The sequence below is a fragment of the Amblyraja radiata genome, chromosome 15, assembly GCF_010909765.2.
Source record: "Amblyraja radiata isolate CabotCenter1 chromosome 15, sAmbRad1.1.pri, whole genome shotgun sequence".
NCBI classification, from domain to species: domain Eukaryota; kingdom Metazoa; phylum Chordata; class Chondrichthyes; order Rajiformes; family Rajidae; genus Amblyraja; species Amblyraja radiata.
The window spans coordinates 2,846,895-2,872,392 of record NC_045970.1 but is presented as its reverse complement, the minus strand read 5'-3'; the positions used below and the strand labels follow the sequence as shown (position 1 = coordinate 2,872,392).

Genomic DNA, 25,498 nt, shown 5'->3' with positions numbered 1-25,498 from the left:
GGGGGCAGAGCGTGGTAGTGAGCAGACGGATGGAATGGAATGTCCGTGGTTGAAGCAAACACGCCTGCGCCGAGAGCCTCTGTGGATGTAACGGGGTCGACGCAGAAGTCCAAGCTGTTTAACGACCTGGATGCAGGATGGGATGTGGTTGTTGCAGAAACCAGCCATCTGCAGAGTTGAGTATTTGAGCATGATGGTGAGGGTGCAGAGAGGTGTCCAGCGGTTCAGGTGCAGGTGGAGAGAGTATCCAGCGGTGAGGGAGCAGAGAGGTTGTCCAGCAGAGCGGGTGCAGCGAGGTGTCGAGCAGTGAGGGAGCAAAGAGGTTGACCAGCAATGCAGATGCAGCGAGGTGTCCAGCGATTGAGGGAGCAAATAGGTTGTCCAGCAGAGCAGGTGTAGAGGTAAGGTAGTCCAGTGATGAGGGTGCAGAGGTAGTCCAGTGATGAGGGTGCAGAGGTTGTCCAGCAGTGCAGGTGCAGAGAGTATCCAGCAGTGCAGGTGCAGAGAGGTTGTCCAGCAGTGCAGGTGTAGAGAAGTTGTCCAGCGGTGCGGGTGCAGAGATGATCCAGCTGGAGCAGGGAGGTGTCCAGCGTCGATGGTGCGCAGGCACAGGAGGTGCCCAGCATCCAGCATCCAGCGTCGATGGGGCACAGGCACAGGTACAGGCAGGTAGGTAGCAGTTAACAGGTAGGTAACAGACGGCGGGGGGGGGGGGGGGGGGGGAGGGGACAGCGGGTGGAGAAGCGGCGAACAGTCAACGCCAGCATCCTCTCCGGGCAGCGTGCAGGGATTCTAGCGGTTCTGGCGGCTAGCTGTATAGGCCGCAGGGGGACGATCGTTCAACGGCCGAAAACGGCCAAAAAAGACCACAGACCACCTCAACTGGAGTGACCCTCCAGTTGTCCCACGACAGGTGGTAGATCAAGACCTCGTCCGGGATGAAAATATACCGCAGTCGGCAATTGAAGGAGATGAAGCCGATTCGCGGTAAGGGACCGTTGTTAATTTGAAATTCCCGCCGCCGCCATTTCTGTCTCTCTTGTCTCTCCGTCTCTGCATCCCTGTCTCTGCCACTCTCCCTCTTTCTCTGTCGCCGTGTCTGTCGCTGTGTCTGTCGCTGCGTCTGTCTCTCTGTCCCTCTCCATCACTGACCCTCCATGGCCGTCCGAAGGGGGGGGACTTCCCCCCACTCCACCCCCGCTGGGCCCACTCCACCCCCGCTGGGCCCAGGCCACCCCCGCTGGGCTTAACGCCACCCCCGCTGGGCCCACGCCACCCCCACTGGGCCCACGCCACCCCCACTGGGCCCACGCCACCCCCACCGGGCCCGTGCCACCCCCGTCGGGCCCAAGCCAGCCCCACTGGGCCCAAGCCACCCCCGCTGGGCCTACGCCACCCCGGCTGGGCCCAAGACTCCCCCACTGGGCCCAAGCCATCCCCGCTGTGCCCACACCAACCCCACGGGCCCACGCCAACCCCGCTGGGCCCACGCCACCCCCGCTGACCCCCACTTGGCCCATGCCACCCTCACTGGGCCCACGCCAACCCCGCTGTGCTCAAGCCAACCCCACTGGGCCCAAGCCACCGCCGCTGGGCCCACACCACTGCTGCTGACCCCCACTGGGCCCACGCCACCCATGCTGTCCCCCCACTGAGCCCACACCACCCCCACGGTGCCCACACCACCCCCACTGGGCCCACGACACCCCCACTGGGCCTACGCCACCTTCATCTTTGTCCCCCCCCTCCCCGCTGCTGACCCCCACTGGGCCCACGCCACCCATGCTGTCCCCCCACTGAGCCCACACCACCCCCACGGTGCCCACACCACCCGCACTGGGCCCTCGCCACCCCCACTGGGCCTACGCCACCTTCATCTTTGTCCCCCCCCTCCCCGCCAGAAAGAGGGGGGGTGTGGGAGCGGGAGAGAGAGGGGAGAGAGAGGGGGGAAGGGAGGGGAGAGAGAGAGATGGGGGAGGGAAGAGGTAAAGGGGGGTTATCTTTAGTGAGATTACAAAATTAAGGTAGGTTTTAGAGCCATTATATTTTCTCTTCTATATACGAATAATTGTAAACAATATCAAATAATATCAAACAATTGGAACTGCTTTCTTTTCCTTGATAATAATACTGAAAAATATGAATTCCATAGTTTGTGACATAAATATACATTTTAATGGGATCATTATATACAGATGTAACATTTCCATTTCGAAATCGGGTGGGGGGGCAAATATGCGTCAAGCCGATAGCCTAATCGTTAAAGAGTTAAAAGATAGCTCTTATATGGATGAGCAGGGAATGGAGGGTTATGGTATGAGTGCAGGCAGGTGGGACTAAGGGAAAATAATTGTTCGGCACGGACTTGTAGGGCCGAGATGGCCTGTTTCCGTGCTGTAATTGTTATATGGTTATATGGTTATAGCCTAATCGATAAAGAGCTCAGAAGAGGAATCGGAGCTGCCAAGGAAAGGTACTCTGAGAAGTTGAGGAGTAGTTCTCAGCTAGTGACTCTTCTTCAGTTTGGAAGGGCATGCAAGAAATCACCAGCTATAAGAGGAAAGCCCCCCGCTCTTTGGACAATCGTCAGCTGACGAACAACCTGAATGAGTTTTACTGCAGGTTTGAAAATCAGAAATGTAACCCTGGTACAGCCTCCCCAACAAACACAGCCAGACACCAGTCTGCAAAGAATGGACCCTGCACCCTCTCCTTCCCATTCACCACCTCACACCTACTTAAGGCAAGAGTCCAGTATGTAACTAGTAGAGTGGATAAGGGAGAACCAGTGGATGTGTTATATCTGGACTTTCAGAAGGCTTTCGACAAGGTCCTACATAAGAGATTAGTATACAAACTTAAAGCACATGGTATTGGGGGTTCAGTATTGATGTGGATAGAGAACTGGCTGGCAGACAGGAAGCAAAAAATGCAACGAGACCTGGGTGTCATGGTACACCAGTCATTGAAAGTAGGCATGCAGGTGCAGCAGGCAGTGAAGAAAGCAAATGGTATGTTAGCTTTCATAGCAAAAGGATTTGAGTGTAGGAGCTGGAAGGTTCTACTGCAGTTGTACAGGGTCTTGGTGAGACCACACCTGGAGTATTGTGTACAATTTTGGTCTCCAAATCTGAGGAAGGACATTATTGCCATAGAGGGAGTGCAGAGAAGGTTCACCAGACTGATTCCTGGAATGTCAGGACTTTCATATGAAGAAAGACTGGATAGACTCGGCTTATACTCGCTAGAATTTAGGAGATTGAGGGGGGATCTTATAGAAACTTACAAAATTCTTAAGGGGTTGGACAGGCTAGATGCAGGAAGATTGTTCCCGATGTTGGGGAAGTCCAGGACAAGGATTCACAGCTTAAGGATAAGGGGGAAATCCTTTAAGACCGAGATGAGAAAAACATTTTTCACACAGAGAGTGGTGAATGTTTGGAACTCTCTGCCACAGAGGGTAGTTGAGGCCAGTTCATTGGCTATATTTAAGAGTGAGTTAGATGTGGCCCTTGTGGCTAAAGGGATGAGGGGGTATGGAGAGAAGGCAGGTACGGGATACTGAGTTGGATGATCAGGCATGATCATATTGAATGGCGGTGCAGGCTCGAAGAGCCGAATGGCCTACTCCTGCACCTATTTTCTATGTATCTATAGAGACAGACAGAGAGAGAGACAGAGAAAGAGAGACAGATAGAAGGCAGGCCCATACGAAGCTTTCTAAAAAGGGGGGTGGCATGACAGGATTACAAAAGCTTTAATGTGAAATAGTGTGCGCGCTGCGCACATCATGAGCGCGAACCGTGCAGTCCCTCGATGCCAGGGTCCAGGGCCCACTTAGGGGCCCTGGAAGCTCTGGGGTTTTAGATGCTCTCTGATGCTTTCTGAGCCTTATTTTGGAGCATTTTAGACCATATTTATGACCAATATTTCAGAAATTAACAGGGATCTGAGAGGTAGCTTTTTCACACACAGCTGGGTGTATGGAACGATGTGCCAGAGGAAGTAGTTAAGGCTGGGACTATCCTAATGTTTAAGAAACATTTGGACACGTACATGGATAGGACAGATTTAGATGGATATGGGCCAAACGCGTGTGAGTGGGACTAGTTTAGATGGGACATGTTGGTCGGTGTGGGCAAGTTGGGCTGAAGGACCTGTTTCCACACTGCATCATTCTATGACTAAAAAGTTAAGAAGAAAAATGAATGTAGATAAGTAGAGCAGATTTGAAAGAGGAGTGAAATGTAAAGGCAGAGATAGGTTTATGGGTGGAAAGGAACATAGGAAAGGAGTGGGGAGAGTGGGCTTGGGCAGATGGGTGAAGGGAAAATAGTCACAAAGTGCTGGAGTAACTCAGCGGGTCAGGCAGCATCTGCGGAGAATATGAATAGGCGACGTTTCACACTGTGCTGGAGTAACTCAGCGGGTCAGGCAGTATCTCTGGAGAACATGGATAGATGACATGTCACAGAGTGCTGGAGTAACTCAGTGAGTCACGCAGCATCTCTGGAGATTATATGTCGGGTCAAGACCGTTTTTCAGTAATATTCATGATGTGACATGCATAGACATTCCTGAATGTGATGAAGCCGAATAAAGTTATAAAAATAAGAAGAAATTAAAATGGGTTTCTGGGCTAGCTTACAGCTCATATTTAGTGTCAAATTAGGCTTGCCTCAGGTTGCAGTGTGTGGGATAATAAGTACCATAACATTGTCTCCCAAGTGAGGAAGCGACAGAGAGAGAAACAGCTAGTCACATCTTTGAAGTAAGATGCTATGAACCAAATGACCAATGTTTATGGGGGAGGAGGCAATAAAGGAAGAGAGAAACAGCTAGTCACATCTTTGAAGTAAGATGCCATAAACCAAATGACCAATGTTTAGGAGGGGCAAAGTGATGAGAGAGGATCCAGGGAAGTGGAAAGATAAGATGCCATAAACCAAATGGCCTATGTTTATGAAGGACCAAGTGACAGAGAAGAAACAGCAACAGAGCTAGGGTGATCTCTTTGAAGATAAAATGACCTAAAACAAATGGCCTATGTTTATGAAGGACCAAGTGACAGAGAAGAAACAGCAACAGAGCTAGGGTGATCTCCTTGAAGATAAAATGACCTAAAACAAATGGCCGATGTTTTTAGTATATCATAACCTGTAAACAAAAGGCCTTTGATGTGATGCCTTTTCCTGTACCTCTGACCATGACTAATGTCTGTGGAATGTGCTAATGTGACAAAGAAACACTATATAATGCGATGTAATTCTGTTGTTCAGAGAAGGGAACCGAGGACAGTCGAGTGTCTATATCGGTCACTTAGCTGGAATTCTCGCTCCCTTCCATCGGCCGATGTTAAGTAAAGTTTTGAACTGGTCTACCAAACAGTTTGTGTGGTGTCTGTTTATTGAGAAGCGAACCTGGTTTAGTAGTTATAAAAGTAACTTTTTCATTGGCGTTTTTTTGGCAGGCCTCGCTGGGACCACATCAACGGCTGACTGTGCAAGAGGTTGCAGAGGTTGCCGGGATTGGAAGGGAGATAACTGAGCTCTATCGGCCCCCTAGAAACATAGAAACATAGAAAGTAGGTGCGAGAGTAGACCACCAGGTCCGTCGAGCCCGCACCGCCATTCGCTCATGGCTGAACACTAAACAGACACACTTACCCACAAACAGTAGACACAAGACACAGAACACAAGACACTACCCTCCCCTTTATACCGCTATCACCCCTCTCCACCCCAAAAACCTCGTGATCTCCTGGGGGAGGCAAAAAACCGGATAAAAACCCAGGTCCAATTCGGGAAAAAAATCCGGGAAATTCCTCTCCGACCCCAATCTAGGCGATCGACACTTGTCCAGGAGATCACTCAGGTCTTACTATACTAACCATACCTAGGTCCATATCCCTGCCCTCTCCCCGTAGCCCCTTATCCCCTTGGCAGCTAAAAAACCATCTATTTTAGTCTTAAATATATTTAAAGTTTCTGCTTCCACTGCTCCCTGGGGCAGTGAATTCCATAAATTAACCACCCTCTGGGTGAAGAAGTTCTTCCTCATCTCAGTTTTAAAAGAGCCCCCCCTTATTCTGCAACTATGTCCCCTAGTTCTAGTTTCCCCGATCATTGGGAACATCCTCGGTGCATCCACCCGATCAAGGCCCCTCACGATCTTATATGTTTCAATGAGATCGCCTCTCATTCTTCTAAACTCCAAAGAGTAGAGTTCCAGCCTACTTAACCTTTCCTCATATGTCAATCCCCTCATTGCAGGAATTAATCTTGTAAACCTTCGCTGCACTGCCTCCAGGGCTAGTACATCCTTTCTTAAGTATGGACCCCAGAACTGTACACAGTATTCCAAATGTGGTCTCACTAATACTGTGTACAGCTGCAGCAAGACCTCCGTGTTTTTATACTCAATCCCCCTAGCAATAAAGGCCAAAACTCCATTGGCCTTCCTGATTGCTTGCTGCACCTGCATACTAACTTTTAGTGATTCATGTACTAATACCCCTAGATCCCTTTGCGTTGCATTACAACGCAGCTCCTCCTCATTTAGAAAATAACTTGCCCTATCATTTTTTTTCCCAAAGTGAATGACTTCACATTTATTAGTATTAAACTTCATCTGCCAAGTTGTTGCCCACTCACCTAGCTTATCTATATCCTTTTGCAGACTCTTCCTATCCTCCTCATCCCCTACTTTTCCTCCCATTTTTGTATCGTCCGCAAATTTTGATATATTACACTTGGTTCCCTCCTCCAAATCATTTATATAAATTGTGAACAACTGGGGTCCCAGCACCGACCCTTGCGGAACCCCGCTAGTTACCGGTTGCCATCCCGAGTATGAACCATTTATCCCCACTCTCTGCTTCCTATTTGTTAGCCAATCCTCTACCCATGCTAATATATTACCCCCAATTCCATAATTTTTTATTTTTAGCAATAGTCTCTTATGTGGCACCTTGTCAAAAGCCTTTTGGAAGTCCAAGTATACCACATCCACCGGTTCCCCTTTATCCACCCGGGTTGTTACTTCCTCAAAGAATTCGAGCAAATTCGTTAAACAGGACTTCCCCTTCACAAAACCATGCTGGTTCTGTCCGATGAAGTCATGTTTATCCAAGTGCCCCGTTAGTGTTTCTTTAATAATTGTCTCTAACATTTTACCCACCACCGATGTTAGACTAACCGGTCTATAGTTACCCGCTTTCTGTTTACTTCCTTTTTTAAATATAGGTGTTACATTGGCCATTTTCCAATCCACTGGGACCGTTCCTGCCTCCAGGGAGTTTTGGAAAATTATCACCAATGCATCCACAATCCCCACCGCTATCTCCCTCAAGACCCTTGGATGTAATCCATCAGGCCCAGGGGATTTATCCTCCTTCAGTCTCATTAATTTCCCTAATACCACCTCCTTGGTGATCTTAATAGTATTTAGCTCCTCCATTCCTACCGCCCCCTGTTTATCCAACGTTGGAATATTTTTTGTGTCTTCTATGGTGAAGACTGATACAAAATACTCGTTTAATGCCTTTGCCATTTCCATGTTCCCCACCAACAACTCTCCAGTCTCACCCTCCAATGGACCAACGTTCACCTTAGCCACCCTTTTTCTTTTTATATAGCTATAAAAACTCTTACTATTAGTTTTTATGTTGTTTGCTAAATTCCTTTCATAGTCTATTTTCCCCGTCTTAATTAATCTCTTAGTTATTTTTTGCTGACCTTTAAATGCTTCCCAATCCTCTACCCTCCCACTATCTCTGGCTACCTTATATGCCCTTGCCTTCAGCCGAATACTATCCTTTATAGTTTTACTGAGCCATGGCTGACTGTTCTTACCCTTACCCCTTGTACGTCCGACTCCCTAGAAACTCCCGGGAACGTCTGTGATCCTTCATCAGAGGTTGATCCAGGTTCCCTGCCGAGGTTCTTAGAAACAGACCAAGGTAAGACCAGTTGGGCTTTATAGGTTTTTTTTAAAGCAGGGATTGTGTATGTATTTTTAAGACAGAATTGTGCATGTATTTTTAAGAAGGACTTGTGTATGTTGTTAAGAAGGACGTAAGTGGGTTCTCTTTCTCTCTCTCTGTCTATCTCTCTTTGTTTTCTCTTTTTATCTCTCTCTACTAAGGGCTCATCGGCCTCGTTGAGACATCCGTGATTTGTCGGGTTGAGATACGGGGGTTGAGGTTTGCGTCTGGCTTATTGAGACATCCGAAGGGTTGTCGGGTTGAGAAATAAGTGGCGTTGTATATTAAAAAGTAAGGAGTCTGCCAGGTTGAGAAACGGGGGTCCCGGTTCGCGGGTCTGCTTCGTTGAGACACCTGGGGCTTATTTTAGGTCTGCCAAGTTGAGAAACGGGGGTCTTGGTTAGCGAGTCGGCTTCGTTGAGACACTTGGGTCGTATATTAAAGAGTTAAAAAGTCAGCCAAATTGAGAAACTGGGGTCTCATTTAGCGAGTCGGCCTGGTTGATATATTTGGGACGATTCGGAATTAAGCAGGTTGTTTTCTCTTTTTCTTTCTCTCTTTTTCTCTATCTATCTATGGGGAATGCTTTGGATACCAGTGAGGGGGGAACCCCCGTCCAACATATGTGTTATTTGAATCCTAAGTATAATAAGAAGTTTAGAATGTTAAGTTATAAGTTGACCAAACGGTTGGGGGATGAAGCCTGGCCAGTAGGGGGCACATGGAATGTCGAGACAATTAAAAAAGCAGAAATATTGATATGGGAAAGGAAGGCAGGAAAGAAATGGAAGAAGGGAATTAAGACGTGGAAAGCAGAAGCAGAAAAGAAGCATGAGGAGAGTAGAGATCGAAGTTGGATGGATACGGCATGTAAACAAGGGATAGAGTTACGAAATAAGGATGGCACTATGAAAGGATGGAAAGTATTGCAACTAGAATGCCAGTGGGCGGAGGAACAAGAGAAAATAATTAAGAGACAGACGGGAGGTGATAAACCGGGAGGTGATAAACAGGTGATGGTTAGTAAAAATAAACCCAGTACTGGTAAATCCTCTGGAGGAGACTTCATGTCTGGCACGACGACCCTGTTTGGTAGTGAAGATGAGGAGTTAGATAATCCTGGGAGACGTCCACCTCCCTACGTCCTACCAGTAGCAATGGCATCCTTACCCTTGGCAGCTCCGTCAGTAATATCTATATACCCCGAAGTTCCGACCTTACAAAGCTACGGTGAAATACTAAAGGAAGACATGAGTGAGCTGATGGACAGTGTCCAAGATGAAGCGATTAACACGGTGGTATCCGTTGGGGAGCGAGTAAAAACAAACCCTAGGGCTGCACAGAACCTCCCTATGAGAGCGGTGCCAAACCCTAGGGCGGGTGAAGCTAATCAGGCCGATACCATGCAAATATACGCACCGTGGAGACCACACGAGCAATGTATGATACGGGATAAAGCCCCAGACCGCCATAAGACCCCGAAGGAATTTGTAGAATACCTCCGCAGTACGGTGGAATATTATCAGGCTACAGACCGTGATATTTGGTCCATGACCTTGTCACTTTTGTCAGCGGCCGAACGACAGAAGTGGAAGGATGTTATGACACATCAGACTTGGCAGGCACTAAAAGCCGTGCAGGCACATGCAGACGAGACAGTTTGTGTAGATTTTATGATGACCCATCTGTTTGAATGTTTAAAGAAGCCAATTAACATGTCGGTGGTCCTCGATTGTAAGCCCGGGCCAAAGGAAGACCCCCAGTCGTATCTGGATCGATTCACTAGTATCTATGGGACCTTTGCAGGAGACGCTGTATACAATGCGGGCAATAGGTCCCCAGCTTTTAATGCTATGTTAATGAGTTGTCTCCCTCTTAAAGTACAGTCAATGATTAAAACAGACTTAAACTGGTCAGACAACGACATAACCCAGATGAGACGTGCAGTAGCTGCCTTTTGGGCTGACGGTGCTGGAAACACGGCTGCCACCAGTGCACCCAGAATAAAAACTGAATATTATATGTGGGATCCAGCAGCTGAGGAATCCTACCAGGCTCTGGCTATGAGACCTGGGAACGGGATGCGCCCTGGTAGAGGAAGGGGTTTTCCACCCAGACCACAATGGGATAGACCACGATGGGGAGAATTCCAGGGAAGACAAAATCAAAACCACCCAGGGCAGGGAAGATCACGTGGTGAGAGGGGAACTGGAGGAAGCTGTTTTCAGTGTGGGGGACGAGGGCATTGGAAAAAGGAATGTCCCTCTGGTGTCTCCGGGGAAGTACGGGGAAGACAGGCACCGTACTCTACCAACAACCCGTTTTCCCAATGACCCACCCACTTTCCTGTCCAGCATCTATTCCCATTAATCGCCAACCCCGATGAAGAACCCGTAGTAAACATGATGCTGGGGGACACCAGAGTTCCGTTTTTGATTGATACAGGAGCAACCTCATCTACCCTGAATCAGGAGCTTGCGGCATCTCTTGGAGTTCCCATGTCAGACCATGTAACACGGTTATCAGGATTGGATGGGAAAGTACGGTGTTACCCACTAACTCAGCCTCTGACTGTAACCTATGGACAGGAACAATGTACCCTCCCTTTTTCCGTTACACCATTTCTTGGCTGCAACCTCGCAGGCAGAGACCTATTGATAGGATTAAAAGCCGGAATTATCTGCACTGACGAGGGGATTCACCTCCAGACCCAGAAGATGATGCACACACACTTCCCAACACCTCAATGGTGGGCTATTGATCTTTTGTCAGCACCAGTCTTTAGAAATACACCCGATCCACATGTGACCTTATGTTATGATCCTACGGGTTGCAATCAGGAAATGGAAGATTATTTTAGTTCACTGATAGGGGAAGCGACTAGGGTCCGCTTGATAGGAACAGTGTCAGGCGAACCTGGCACTGCCTTGATCGTGCAAGTGGAGGAAGGGTTGTAGAAACAGAATGCTTTTCTAGTGGCACCTCATGTAACCACCTCAGTGAGGGCAGATCACTCAGCCAAAGAGCTGGGGTACCTCACCTACGAGTTATGCAACCAAGCAAGTAACATACTGGGTGAGCAATATTTTTCTCAGGGAACGTTGGAATATTGATGAAGCTGAGTTTTAGTTAAAATATAAAAAGATATTAAATAGGTTTCTGGGCTAGCTTATAGCTTATATTTAGTGTCAAATTAGGCTTGCCTCAGGTTGCAGTGTGTGGGATAATAAACACCATAACATTGTCTCCCAAGTGACAAGCAGAGAGGAGAAGCTAGAGAGATCTCTTTGAAGTAAGATGCCATAAACCAAATGGCCAATGTTATGGGGGAGGAGGCGAGAAAGGAAGAGAGAAACAGCTAGTCACATCTTTGAAGTAAGATGCCATAAACCAAATGGCCTATGTTTATGAGGGACCAAATGACAGCGAGGAAGCAGCGAAACAGCTAGGGTGATCTCTGTGAAGATAAAATGGCATTATCCAAATAGCCAATGTTTATGCAGGACGAGAGAGGAACAGGGAAGTGGAAAGATAAAATGTCGTAAACCAAATGGCCAATGTTATCTTGTACTATGTAAACAAAGGCCTTTGATGTGATGCATTCTGTGGAAACCTTTTCCTGTACCTCTGACCATGACTAATGTCTGTGAAATGTGCTAAGGGGACAAAAAAACCCTATTTAAGGCAATGTAATTCTGTTGTTCAGAGAAGGTGAACGGAGGACGGTCAAGTGTCTGTAATGGTCACTTGACTGGAGTCCTCCCTCCTTCCATCGGCCGATGTTAAGTAAAGTTTTGATCTGGTCTACCAAACAGTTTGTGTGGTGTCTGTTTATTAAGAAGCGAACCTGGTTTAGTAGTTATAAAAGTAGCTTTTTCATTGGCGTAGTTATGCAGGCCTCGCTGGGACCACATCGACGACTGACTGTGCAAGAGGTTGCAGAGGTTGCCGGGATTGGAAGGGAGATAACTGAGCTCTATCGGCCCCCTTGTAAGACCGACTCCCTAGAAACTCCCGGGAACATCTGTGATCCTTCATCAGACATTGAATTGGTTCCCTGCCGAGGTTCTTAGCAACAGACAAAGGTAAGACCAGTTGGGCTTTATATGGGGTTTTTTTTTAAGAAGGGATTGTGTATGTATTTTTAAGACAGAATTGTGTATGTATTTTTAAGAAGGAATTGTGTATATTTTTAAGAAGGACTTGAGCGGTTTCTCTTTTTCTCTCTCTCTGTCTATCTCTCTTTGTTTTGTTTTTTTCTCTCTCTCTACTAAGGGCTCATCGGCCTCGTTGAGACATCCGTGATTTGTCGGGTTGAGATACGGGGGTTGAGGTGTGCGTCTGGCTTATTGAGACATCTGAAGAGTTGTCGGATTCAGAAATAAGTGGCGTTGTATATTAAAGATTTAAGAAGTCTGCCAGGTTGAGAAACGGGGGTCACGGATAGCGGGTCTGCTTCGTTGAGACACTTGGGGCTTATTTTAAGAGTTAAGGAGTCTGCCAGGTTGAGAAACGGGGGTCTTGGATAGCGGGTCTGCTTCGTTGAGACACTTGGGGCTTATTTTAAGAGTTAAGGAGTCTGCCAGGTTGAGAAACGGGGGTCACGGATAGCGGGTCTGCTTCGTTGAGACACTTGGGGCTTATTTTAAGGGATAAAACGTCTGCCAGGTTGAGAAACGGGGGTCTTGGTTAGCGAGTCGGCTTCGTTGAGACACTTGGGTCGTATATTAAAGAGTTAAAAAGTCAGCCAAATTGAGAAACTGGGGTCTCGAGTAGCGAGTCGGCCTGGTTGATATATTTGGAACGATTCGGAATTAAGAAGTCTGCTTTCTCTTTCTCTTTCTTTCTATCTATCTATGGGGAATGCTCTGGATAACAGTCCAACATGTGTGTTATTTGAATCCTAGGTATAATAAGAAATTTAGAATGTTAAGTTACAAGTTGACCAAACGGTTAGGGGATGAAGCCTGGCCAGTAGGGGGAACATGGAATGTAGAGACATTTATATGGGAAAGGAAGACAGGAAAGAAATGGAAGAAAGGAATTATAACATGGAAAGCAGGAACAGAGGAGAAGCATGAGGAAAGTAGAGTTCGAAGTTAGATGGATACTGTATGTAAGAAGGGTATAGAGTTAAGAAACAAGGAAAGCACTAGGAAAGGATGGAACGTATTGCAACTAGAATGCCAGTGGGCAGAGGAACAAGAGGAAATAATTAAAAGACAGACAGGAGGTGAGAAACAGGTGATGGTTAGTAAAAGATAAACCCAGTACTGGTAAATCCTCTGGAGGAGACTTCATGTCTGGCACGACGACCCTATTTGGTAATGAAGATGAGGAGTTAGATAATCTTGGGAGATGTCCACCTCCCTATGTCCTACCAGTAGCAATGGCATCTTTACCTGGGACAGTTCCGTCAGTAACATCCCTATACCTTGAAGTTCTGACCTTACAAAGCTCCCCAGGATTGGGAGCACGGGAATGCCTTTCTGTGCATAATTTGTTTAACGCATTGATGCTACCATAACAGCTGGTCATTGTTAAATGTACTGCACACACTGGTGCTGGGGACCCTATAGCAAAAGGCAATGCGTTGCCGATAGTGTATCCAAACAGGGCAGCCTGTACATCCAAATGCATAGTGACAGCACGTAAACAGATGCTAGCAAATAGAACGGTCCTGCCAAACATGAAGGAGGTATGTACATTACAGAGGGACGCCTCTTATATATATAATATAACTATGGAAACAAGAGGGCTGTGCCATTGATTCAGCACACCCCGCTTGGACAAGTTGGTGTATTCGATACATTTTTACTCGTCTTACCCATGCTGGTAAGGAGGGAATGATAGGATAACAAAGGAAACGTGGTGGCAGGCCTCTGAATGTAAAATTTGCCAACAAAGTAATCCAGGCAAATCATTTAAGATACCCTCAGGGGTGACGCCAATGCCATCACGATCGGTTGAATGTATACAGATTGATTTTATTGAAATACCAAGGGCCCAGTGTTATAAATATTGCTTAGTGATTTTAGATTTATTTAGCAGGTGGAGTGAAGCTCTACCAACCACTAATAATACTGCTGAAACTATGGTAACATTGTTGTTAAGAGAAGTTATTCCCAGGTTTGGCCTACCTAATGTCATAAGCTCAGACAATGGTCCTCATTTTAACCACTATTAATAAGGAAAAATGTGCACATTGTAATATTCAACAGCAATTTCACTGTGTACACCACCCACAGGCATCTGGGATGGTGAAAAGAGTCAATGGGGATTGCAAAACAAAATTACCCCGGAGGTAAATCCTTTTTCTGACAGGCAACTATGTTATAAAAAAAATTGGGGATGAAGGGAAATTTGATGGAGAAACGAGGAAAGAGCTAGGGAGACTGAAAAGTCAAGGGGAGTCTGACTAATCATGATCTGGATCAATGTCCAATTAGGGTAAGGTAACCAGGATTTTGGTAAACAGAAATCTTGTCAGAAAAAGGGAAAGTAAATTACAAAGAGACGTCTTTGAAGATGAAATATTATATACTGCTGGTAAAACAATGTTTTTGTATATATACTGCTTGTAAAACAATGTTTTTTTATGTGGAATGTGTGAAATTCGAAGCAATGAGCAAAGTTGTGTGTCGCTTTAAGAAGTTTGTCTTTTAAAATGCAAATGGGACAGACAGGTTATGGTGTGCTCCGTTAAGAAACAGGCATGAATGGGGGGCGGAGCTATACTCGAATGATAAAATGTGTTGGTTGATTATAAGTCTTTTGAACCAAGTTTTTAAAAAAAAGACTCTTCCCGATTAAAGTGTTAAATGAGATTGGAAATGTCAAAATTACAGAGAAAAAGAAAATGTATTATTGATTACTGATTCTGAGTGGGAAAGATTGTTTTGATATGATAACAGAGGTTGTCTTTTAAAATGCAAATGAAGCAAGATTACTGTTTTCAAGCAAACAAAAAGATGTTGAAGCATGTGCTGTGTGAGGGAAATTAGGTAGATGAAAAATTGTCTTATGACTTACAAAAGGGGGTTTGAGGGAAGTAGATTGGGGAAGAGAACATATTTGGAGAATTGAATATTTAGGTGGGGAGAGCCTCTTCGGATATTATCGAATTAAAGAATAAGTTCACAGGGAAGTGTTAAGAAGGAACTGAGATACGAGGATCAAAGGAAGACAAAAGTGCTGGAGAAACTCAGCTGGGAACAAGATTCACAACTTTTTATTGATACAGGAAAAGCTGCTGTCCACCCCCTGGAGAGTGGGGGGAAGCCACCTACAGGCCCTGGGCAATTAACTAATTATGTATGGTCGGCTATTAACCCATGTCTTGCCAGATCTACATTCCCAGGTTGGAGGAATTTTTGCTGGAAACCAGTGACCAAGGCCATAAAAGCTATACGATGATGGTGCTGGGACAAGAAGAAATTGAGACTGTGTTAAAAGAACAACCAAGTGTTGCTAACAACATGAACTGCTGTAAAGATTGAAGATCATCGTCGCTGGATACATTTGATTGACTGTGAACAGTTTGTGGAAACAAGGACGATGGGCTATGGATGCTCCCTTTATTCTGGGGTGGCCCAGCCCACATGGACTGAACTTTCTTCAGAATGGCAAGCTTGCAGACTAACCCACATTTAAAGGATGGTACACACCTTTTAAACAAGATTGAAGTCAAACATGTCAAGCGCAGCAAAGATATCCTGACTACAGACAGTAAGAGGTCTGCAAAGGCCAGTTAAATCTATCTGTTTTTGTCACAACCAAGGCACTGGTGTATTTTTAGGAAACAGTATATTTGTGACAGGCATTGTTATGTTGCAAATGCAGTGCCACACAAGAGAAGCATGAACCAGTTACACCAGCACACGGGGAGTTCCAAGCGAAGCCGAATAAAGGCTGAGCAATTTTAATGATCCTTTTCCTGTCCTATGGTAGTATCTTAGTGTCACGTTCGGGGGAGGTTGGTGGCCATTTAAAATGTTTGGAGGGACTTGTGGAACGATTGTCCACTATGAAATGATTGTGTTACTAGTGTACTATTAATTTGTCTGATGAGATGTTATGGTTTTCGTATGTACTCAGCAAGGACTGTAGTTGTTATCAAAAATTTGATAAAAGGATGGAATGATGAAGCTGAGTTTTAGTTAAAATATAAAAAGATATTAAATAGGTTTCTGGGCTAGCTTATAGCTTATATTTAGTGTCAAATTAGGCTTGCCTCAGGTTGCAGTGTGTGGGATAATAAACACCATAACATTGTCTCCCAAGTGACAAGCAGAGAGGAGAAGCTAGAGAGATCTCTTTGAAGTAAGATGCCATAAACCAAATGGCCAATGTTATGGGGGAGGAGGCGAGAAAGGAAGAGAGAAACAGCTAGTCACATCTTTGAAGTAAGATGCCATAAACCAAATGGCCTATGTTTATGAGGGACCAAATGACAGCGAGGAAGCAGCGAAACAGCTAGGGTGATCTCTGTGAAGATAAAATGGCATTATCCAAATAGCCAATGTTTATGAAGGACGAGAGAGGAACAGGGAAGTGGAAAGATAAAATGTCGTAAACCAAATGGCCAATGTTATCTTGTACTATGTAAACAAAGGCCTTTGATGTGATGCATTCTGTGGAAACCTTTTCCTGTACCTCTGACCATGACTAATGTCTGTGAAATGTGCTAAGGGGACAAAAAAACCCTATTTAAGGCAATGTAATTCTGTTGTTCAGAGAAGGTGAACGGAGGACGGTCAAGTGTCTGTAATGGTCACTTGACTGGAGTCCTCCCTCCTTCCATCGGCCGATGTTAAGTAAAGTTTTGATCTGGTCTACCAAACAGTTTGTGTGGTGTCTGTTTATTAAGAAGCGAACCTGGTTTAGTAGTTATAAAAGTAGCTTTTTCAATATTGGCAAGAGAACCAGATCATTGAAGGAGTTATCAGCCGCCATCAGCCAACAGCAAACGACATGGACAAACATCAGATTTGGGCGACATCACCGCATGAGGTAGGACTGACTTATTGTGTACCTGTAATGATCACGCTGAAGCCGGATGTCCGCCTCCCTGCAGTTCCCCAATATCCTTTAAAACCAGAAGCAGTGGCAGGAATACAACAGCTGGTGCAGTCTCTTTTACACCAGGGTATATTGGTGCAGTGTCACTCACCATGTAACACCCCGATCTTCCCGGTACCCAAGCCTGGACGCTCAGAGTGGAGGCTAGTACAAGACCTCCGTGCAATTAATGAGATCGTTACGCCTATGCACGCCATCGTACCCAACCCCGCAACTATCCTGAGCCAGGTTCCCGCCTCTGCGACAATCTTCACAGTTATTGACCTACAACATGCATTCTTTTCTGTCCCACTGCATCCCGATTGCCAATACCTTTTCGCCTTTACATACGAAGGACAACAATATACATGGACACGCCTGCCACAAGGTTTTGTACATTCGCCCACTCTGTTTTCCCAAGTACTAGCAGACCAGTTAAAAACATTAACCCTCCCACGAGGCTCCATTGTAATTCAGTATGTTGATGATTTACTTCTGGCCAGCTCTGATGAGGCCTGCAACATTATTGACACTGCAAAGTTATTAGAAGCCTTACATGCTTGGGGGTATGTGATCCCTGAGAGGAAAGTTAAAGAGGGCAAGAAGGAGGTTAAATTTCTTGGAATTATGATCAGTGCCACGGAAAGAGCACTTACTCCAGCAAGAGTGGACCCTATTGTTCGATACCCAAAACCAGAAACCCCCAAGCAGATGAGAGCCTTCTTGGGGTTAGTGAACTTTTGCCGTCAGTGGATTCCCAATGTTGTACTTTATACGAAGCATCTATCACCACTGGCGTCTGCAAATGCCGAACGACATTTTTCCCTCGATGAAAAACAGACTGAGGCCTTTATAGCCTTAAAAGATGCATTAGCCTCCGCCCCAGCCATTGGAAGACCACTGTATGACCGATCATTTCAGCTATATGTAACAATAATTCAAGACTGTGTATCAGCCGTACTGACGCAACAACATGGGGATGTCAAACGACCAGTAGCTTACTTCTCAGTTCGCCTGGATGCAGTAGCACGCGGCTACCCCCCTTGCACCCAGATTTTGCCTGGTATACATGCCGCTATCTCAGCTGCTGCAAACATAACTTTACATCAACCAGTAATCGTATTTACAACTCATTGTGTCGCCGCATTAATGAATGCAAGCCAAACGAAATATCTCACCCAGGCACGCCTGGGCCGCTATGAACTGACATTGTTGAATAATCCAAATTTGACCTTTCAGCATTGTTCTACAATAAATCCATCTGCCTTTTTGACGGAGCCACCTGAGCCTTGCACAGAGCCGCCCCACAATTGTGAGATGGCCAATGACTTATTAACTAAAACACGGGAAGGATTGTCTGATATCCCATTGGAAGGCAACATACCGTCATGGTTTGTCGATGGCTCCTCTATGGTTATCCCTGAAACAGGACAGCGGGCTTCCGGCTATGCAGTAGTAAACGGGTCACAGATGATTTTGGAAGAAGGAAGGTTTCAGATTCCGTTATCAGCGCAACAGGCAGAATTATTTGCCCTAACTCGAGCCTGCATCTTAGCAACGGACAAACAAATTAACATCTATACAGATTCCCGATACGCCTTCGGCGTTGCTCATGACTTTGGCGCTCTCTGGCAACACAGAGGGTTCCTGACCTCGGCAGGAACACCCATTAAGAATGCCCTTTTTGTGAGTAATTTGCTTACGGCGTTGATGCTACCAGATCAGCTGGCCATTATTAAATGTACTGCACACACTGGTGCAGGGGACCCTATAGCAAAAGGTAATGAATTTGCCGATAGTGTATCCAAGCAAGCAGCCTGTACATCCAAATGCGTGGTGACATCTGGTAAACAGATACTAGCAAATAGAACGGTCCTGCCAGATATGAGGGAGGTATGTACATTACAGAGGGACGCCTCTGATAACCAAAAACAACTATGGAAACAAGAGGGCTGTGCCATTGACTCCACCACAGGTCTTTGGCTCACCCCGCTTGGGCAAGTTTGTGTATCTGATGCATTTTTACCTGTTTTACTAACATATATTCACTCACTTACCCATGCTGGTAAGGAAGGAATGATAAGGATGACAAAAGAGACGTGGTGGCACCCAAAAATCCGGCAAGAGGCACTGAAGCAGGCCTCTGAATGTAAAATTTGCCAACGAAGTAATCCAGGCAAACCAATTAAAATACCCTCAGGGGTGACGCCAATGCCATCACGACCGTTTGAATGCATACAGATTGATTTTATTGAAATGCCAAGGGCTCAGTGTTATAAATATTGCTTAGTTATTTTAGATTTATTTAGCCGGTGGATTGAAGCTCTACCAACCACTAATAATACTGCTGAAACTACGGTAACATTGTTGTTAAGAGAAGTTATTCCCAGGTTTGGCCTACCTACTGTCATAAGCTCGGACAATGGTCCCCATTTTATTGCCACTATTAATAAGGAAATATGTGCACATTTTAATATCCGACAGCAATTTCACTGTGTACACCACCCACAGGCATCTGGGATGGTGGAAAGAGCCAATGGGGCATTAAAAAACAAAATTACCAAGCTGATGGGAGAAATGGGACAGACATGGATTAAAGTATTACCCTTAGCATTATTTGAAATGAGGGTAACTCCCCACAGTGTTACGAAGCTATCCCCAGCAGAAATTATCTACGGTAAACCTCTACGAACCCCCTGGGGAGCAAGCATTACTCATGAAGGAACCTTAGATTTACACGCATTAAACGATGAAATAATTACCTATGTTCAACGACTCACCCATATTCTGTCAGCATTGCATTTACAGGTAAAGGAGTCCCAGAGGCCGCTACCTGATGCTGACCAGTGCGAAATAGTCCAACCAGGGGACTACGTACTTATCAGAAATTGGAACCGCAAGAAACTCGACCCCCGTTGGAACGGACCATACCAGGTGCTGCTGACTACACCAACAGCAGTGAAGGTTGAAAACCATCCACGTTGGATACATCTCTCCGACTGCAAAAAGATTGGATACAAGAATGGCACGAGTGATGTTCGCTCTACTGACGATCCTAACCATGGCCAGGGTAACATGGACTAATACTTATCTGGCTATGAGCCATGAGTTTGCCGTACGGGCACATGGGACTGAATGTTGGGTATGCACCGGTGTTCCGACTAGCAGTAAGGAAGGATTTCCCCTGGTCCCCATTCCATTAAACCTTACCGAGAGACTAGCGATGAGGTGCTTTAGTAACTCTGCTAAAAAATCGTCATGCCTAAAAATCATACGGATAACAAATACCAAAAACGAAACAATAAACATCACCTATGGAGGCCCGACATACAATGATTTTGAAGGATGGTACACCCCTCCCTTCAAAGGAGATTGGAAATTGAACGTGACAAATGCAGCAGATATACCCCGACTACAGATAGTAAAAGATCCGCACAGGCCAGTTAATACTACCTGTTTTTGCCACCACCAAGGCACAGGTGTATTCTTGGGAAACAGTACTTGTATGTCAACTCAGGCAGCCACCATTATCGGCCCACCCCGACCAGTTAATGGTACATATTTTGTATGTGGATCCTGGGCCTACCCATGGTTACCAGGAATGCCACCGGCTGACGAGGCAGCTTGGGAACGACTAAAAGGACCCCATCACTGGACAGGGTGTTGTTATGTTGCATATGTGGTCCCACGTATGAGAAGCATGAGCCAGTTGCACCAGCACACAGGGATTTCCAAGCGAAGCCTAACAAAGGCTGAGCAATTTTTTATGATACTCTTCCCGTCCTTTGGTAGTATAATAGTGTCACGGGAACTAATTACAATGGCCTCCGCTTTAGAGACACTTGCTAATGCCACTGCCATCTCCTTAAGTGCAACCCAGGAGGAGGTAGAAGGGGTAACAGCTGAAATGGTAGCTATTAGGACCGTAGTATTACAAAATAGAATGGCCTTAGATTTTATCCTGGCAGAAAAGGGAGGGACATGTGCAATAATAGATCGAGAATGTTGCACTTTTATTCCCGATGCTTCCTCCAACATTACCAACTTGGCTGCCCATATCAGAATGGAAATAGCTAAAATAAGGAAGGTAGGAGCTGAATTACATGGTTATAGCTCCGGGGGAGGTTGGTGGCCATTTAATATGTTTGGAGGGACTTGGGGAATGATTGTCCACTATGGATTGACTGTATTACTAGTTGTACTCGTAATTTGTCTAATGCGATGCTTATGGTCTTTTGTATGTATTCGGCAAGGACTGTAGTTATCAAAATTTTGATAAAAGGATGGAATGATGAAGCCGAATAAAGTTATAAAAATAAGAAGAAATTAAAATGGGTTTCTGGGCTAGCTTACAGCTCATATTTAGTGTCAAATTAGGCTTGCCTCAGGTTGCAGTGTGTGGGATAATAAGTACCATAACATTGTCTCCCAAGTGAGGAAGCGACAGAGAAAGAAACAGCTAGTCACATCTTTGAAGTAAGATGCTATGAACCAAATGACCAATGTTTATGGGGGAGGAGGCAATAAAGGAAGAGAGAAACAGCTAGTCACATCTTTGAAGTAAGATGCTATGAACCAAATGACCAATGTTTATGGGGGAGGAGGCAATAAAGGAAGAGAGAAACAGCTAGTCACATCTTTGAAGTAAGATGCCATAAACCAAATGACCAATGTTTAGGAGGGGCAAAGTGATGAGAGAGGATCCAGGGAAGTGGAAAGATAAGATGCCATAAACCAAATGGCCTATGTTTATGAAGGACCAAGTGACAGAGAAGAAACAGCAACAGAGCTAGGGTGATCTCTTTGAAGATAAAATGACCTAAAACAAATGGCCTATGTTTATGAAGGACCAAGTGACAGAGAAGAAACAGCAACAGAGCTAGGGTGATCTCCTTGAAGATAAAATGACCTAAAACAAATGGCCGATGTTTTTAGTATATCATAACCTGTAAACAAAAGGCCTTTGATGTGATGCCTTTTCCTGTACCTCTGACCATGACTAATGTCTGTGCAATGTGCTAATGTGACAAAGAAACACTATATAATGCGATGTAATTCTGTTGTTCAGAGAAGGGAACCGAGGACAGTCGAGTGTCTATATCGGTCACTTAGCTGGTATTCTCGCTCCCTTCCATCGGCCGATGTTATGTGTTACGGTGCTTGCCTTCTCCTATAATGTCTCTGCTGCCTTGGGTGATGCAGGACAGGACACAAGCTTAGGGACATGGTGTGAAGCTGTGCAGTCTGTCCTAGCCTGGTAAAAACCTGGATGGAGTGGATGTGGAGAGGATGTTTCCACTATAGGACCAGTGGCCACAGCCTCGGAATTAAAGACATTCCTTTAGGAAGGAGATGAGCAGGAATTTCTTAAGTCAGAGGGTGGGGAACTGTGGAATTCATTGCCACAGACAGCTGTGGAGGTCAAGTCAATGGACATTTTTCAGGAGGAGATTGATAGATTCTTGATTGATACGGGTGTCAGAGGTAATGAGGAGAAGGCAGGAGAATGTGTTTGAGAGGGAAAGATAGATAGAGTCATAGTGATACAGTGTGGAAACAGGCCCTTCGGCCCTGCATGTTCCATCTGCACTAGTCCCACCTGCCCACGTTTGATCCATATCACTCCGAACCTGTCCTATCCATGTACCTGTCTAACTGTTTCTTAAATGTTGCGATAGTCCCCGCCTCAACTACCTCCTCTGGCAGCTTGTTCCATACACCTACCACCCTTTGTGTAAAAAACATACCCCCCTCAGATTCCTATTAAATCTTTTGCCGTTCACCTTAAACTTATGTCCTCTGTTCCTCGATTCAATTACTCTGGGCAAAAGACTCAACCATATCTATTCAAATCATGATTTTATACACCTCTATTAGATCATCCCTCATCCTCCTGTGCTCCATGAAATAGAGTCCCAGCCTACTCAACCTCTCCCTATAGCTCTGGCCCTCTAGTGCTGGCAACATCCTCGTAAATCTTCACTGTACCCTTTCCAGTTTGATGACATATTTCCTATAACATGGTGCCCAGAACTGAATACAATGCTCTGAATGTGGCCTCATCACCTTCTTATGCAACTGCAACATGACCTCCCAATCTCCATACTCAACCTGACCCGCTGAATTACTCCAGCACTCTGTGAAACGTCACAGAACAGTGCATGATTATCAAATTTGCTGATGATACAGATGTGAGTGGTTTTGCAGATAGTGAAGATGGTTGTGAAAGATTACAGCAGGATCTGGATCAATTAGCCAGGAGGGCAGAGGAATGGCTGATGGTTGCATGGTTCCTTGAAGGTCGTGTCGCAGGTATATCAGGTGGTCAAAACGTATTTTGGCACTTTGGCCTTCATCAGTCAGAGTATTGAGTATAGAAGTTGTGAGGTCATGTTGCAGTTGTATAAGACGTTGGTGAGACCGCATTTAGAATATTGTGTTCAGTTCTGGGCACCATGTTATAGGAAAGATGTCAAATTGAAAAGAATACAGAGATCCCTATCCTGGATCAGTCCAATCAGGGTTGTGTCGTCCGCAAACTTGAGAAACTTGACAGAGGTGTCTGTTGAGGTGCAGTCATTGATGTGGCGAGAGTAGAGGAGAGGGGAGAGTACGCATTTTGCGGTGCTCCTATGCTGAGCTTTTGCGGGTCCGAGATATGCTTTCCCGTCTCACATGCTGCTTCCTGTCAGTCACAAAGCTGGTGATCCAGAGGGGTTCAGGCACAGTTAACTCAGAAAGTTTGGAGCATAGTAGCTCTGGCACAATGGTGTTGAATGCAGAGCTAAAATAAACAAACAAAATCCTTGCATAGGTCCCCTGTCATCCCCTGGAGGATGAAGTGTAGGCCCAGATTGACTGCATCATCCACTGTTCTATTAGCCCAATATACAAAATGCAGAGGGTCCAGCAGAGGGATTGTGATATTTTTCAGCTTGGCCAGCACAAGCCTTTCAACGGTCTCCATGACTACAGAGGTCAGTGCGACAAGTCTGTAGTCATTAAGAGCAGCAATCCTTACCTTTTTGGGTACAGGGACAATAGTGGAGACTTTGAAGCAGGCAGGGACAGTGCATCTTTGCAGGTACTGGTTAAAAATGAGTAATAGGGTGTGAAGTGTTGGTTGGGGTGGGAAAGGGACCACTCTTTTCATAGAAACATAGAAAATAGGTGCAGGAGTAGGCCATTCGGCCCTTCGAGCCTGCACCGCCATTCGATATGATCATGGCTGATCATCCAACTCAGTATCCCATCCCTGCCTTCTCTCCATACCCCCTGATCCCTTTAGCCACAAGGGCCACATCTAACTCCCTCTTAAATATAGCCAATGAACTGGCCTCAACTACCTTCTGTGGCAGAGAATTCCACAGATTCACCACTCTCTGTGTAAAAAATGATTTTCTCATCTTGGTCCTAAAAGACTTCCCTCTTATCCTTAAACTGTGACCCCTAGTTCTGGACTTCCCCAACATCGGGAATATTCTTCCTGCATCTAGCCTGTCCAACCCCTTAAGAATTTTGTAAGTTTCTATAAGAATCCCCCTCAATCTTCTGAATTCCAGCGTGTACAAGCCGAGTCTATCCAATCTTTCTTCATATGAAAGTCCTGCCATCCCAGCAATCAGTCTGGTGAACCTTCTCTGCACTCCCTCTATGGCAATAATGTCCTTCCTCAGATTTGGAGACCAAAATTGTACGCAATACTCCAGGTGTGGTCTCACCAAGACCCTGTACAACTGCAGTAGAACCTCGCAGCTCCTATACTCAAATCATTTTACTATGAATGCTAACATACCATTTGCTTTCATCACTGCCTGCTGCACCTGCATTCCTACTTTCAATGACTGGTGTACCATGACACCCAGGTCTCGTTGCATCTCCCCTTTTCCTAATCAGCCACCATTCAGATAATAGTATATTTTCCTGTTTTTGCCACCAAAGTGGATAACCTCACATTTATCCACATTATACTGCATCTGCCAAACATTTGCCCACTCACCCAGCCTATCCGTCACCTTGCAGTCTCCTAGCATCCTCCTCACAGCTAACACTGCCCCCCAGCTTAGTATCATCCGCAAACTTGGAGATGTTGCCTTCAATTCCCTCATCCTGATCATTAATATATATTGTAAATAGCTGGGGTCCCAGCACTGAGCCTTGCAGCACCCCACTAGTCACTGCCTGCCATTGTGAAAAGGACCCGTCTACTCCTACTCTTTGCTTCCTGTTTGCCAGTCAGTTCTCTATCCACATCAATACTGAACCCCCAATACCATGTGCTTTAAGTTTGTATACTAATCTCTTATGTGGGACCTTGTCGAAAGCCTTCTGGAAGTCCAGATACACCACATCCACTGGTTCTCCCCTATCCACTCTGCTAGTTACATCCTCGAAAAATTCTATAAGATTCGTCAGACATGATTTACCTTTCGTAAATCCATGCTGATTTTGTCC

The 25,498-nt window shown here is 45.6% G+C and overlaps 1 protein-coding gene across 1 annotated transcript; it reads left to right on the top strand.

The window, feature by feature from the left end:
- Positions 1 to 7,900: 7,900 nt before the first annotated feature.
- LOC116981644 (syncytin-B-like) lies at positions 7,901 to 21,305 on the top strand. The gene is made up of 2 exons (XM_033034731.1): positions 7,901 to 7,960; positions 19,839 to 21,305. The coding sequence occupies exon 2, from the start codon at positions 20,067 to 20,069 to the stop codon at positions 21,303 to 21,305; it is 1,239 nt and encodes a 412-aa protein (XP_032890622.1). The 5' UTR covers positions 7,901 to 7,960; positions 19,839 to 20,066.
- Positions 21,306 to 25,498: the final 4,193 nt, after the last annotated feature.

Coding starts and splice junctions, on each gene's coding strand:
- LOC116981644 (XM_033034731.1), top strand. CDS start 20,067: ATGGCACGAGTGATGTTCGCTCTACTGACGATCCTAACCATGGCCAGG.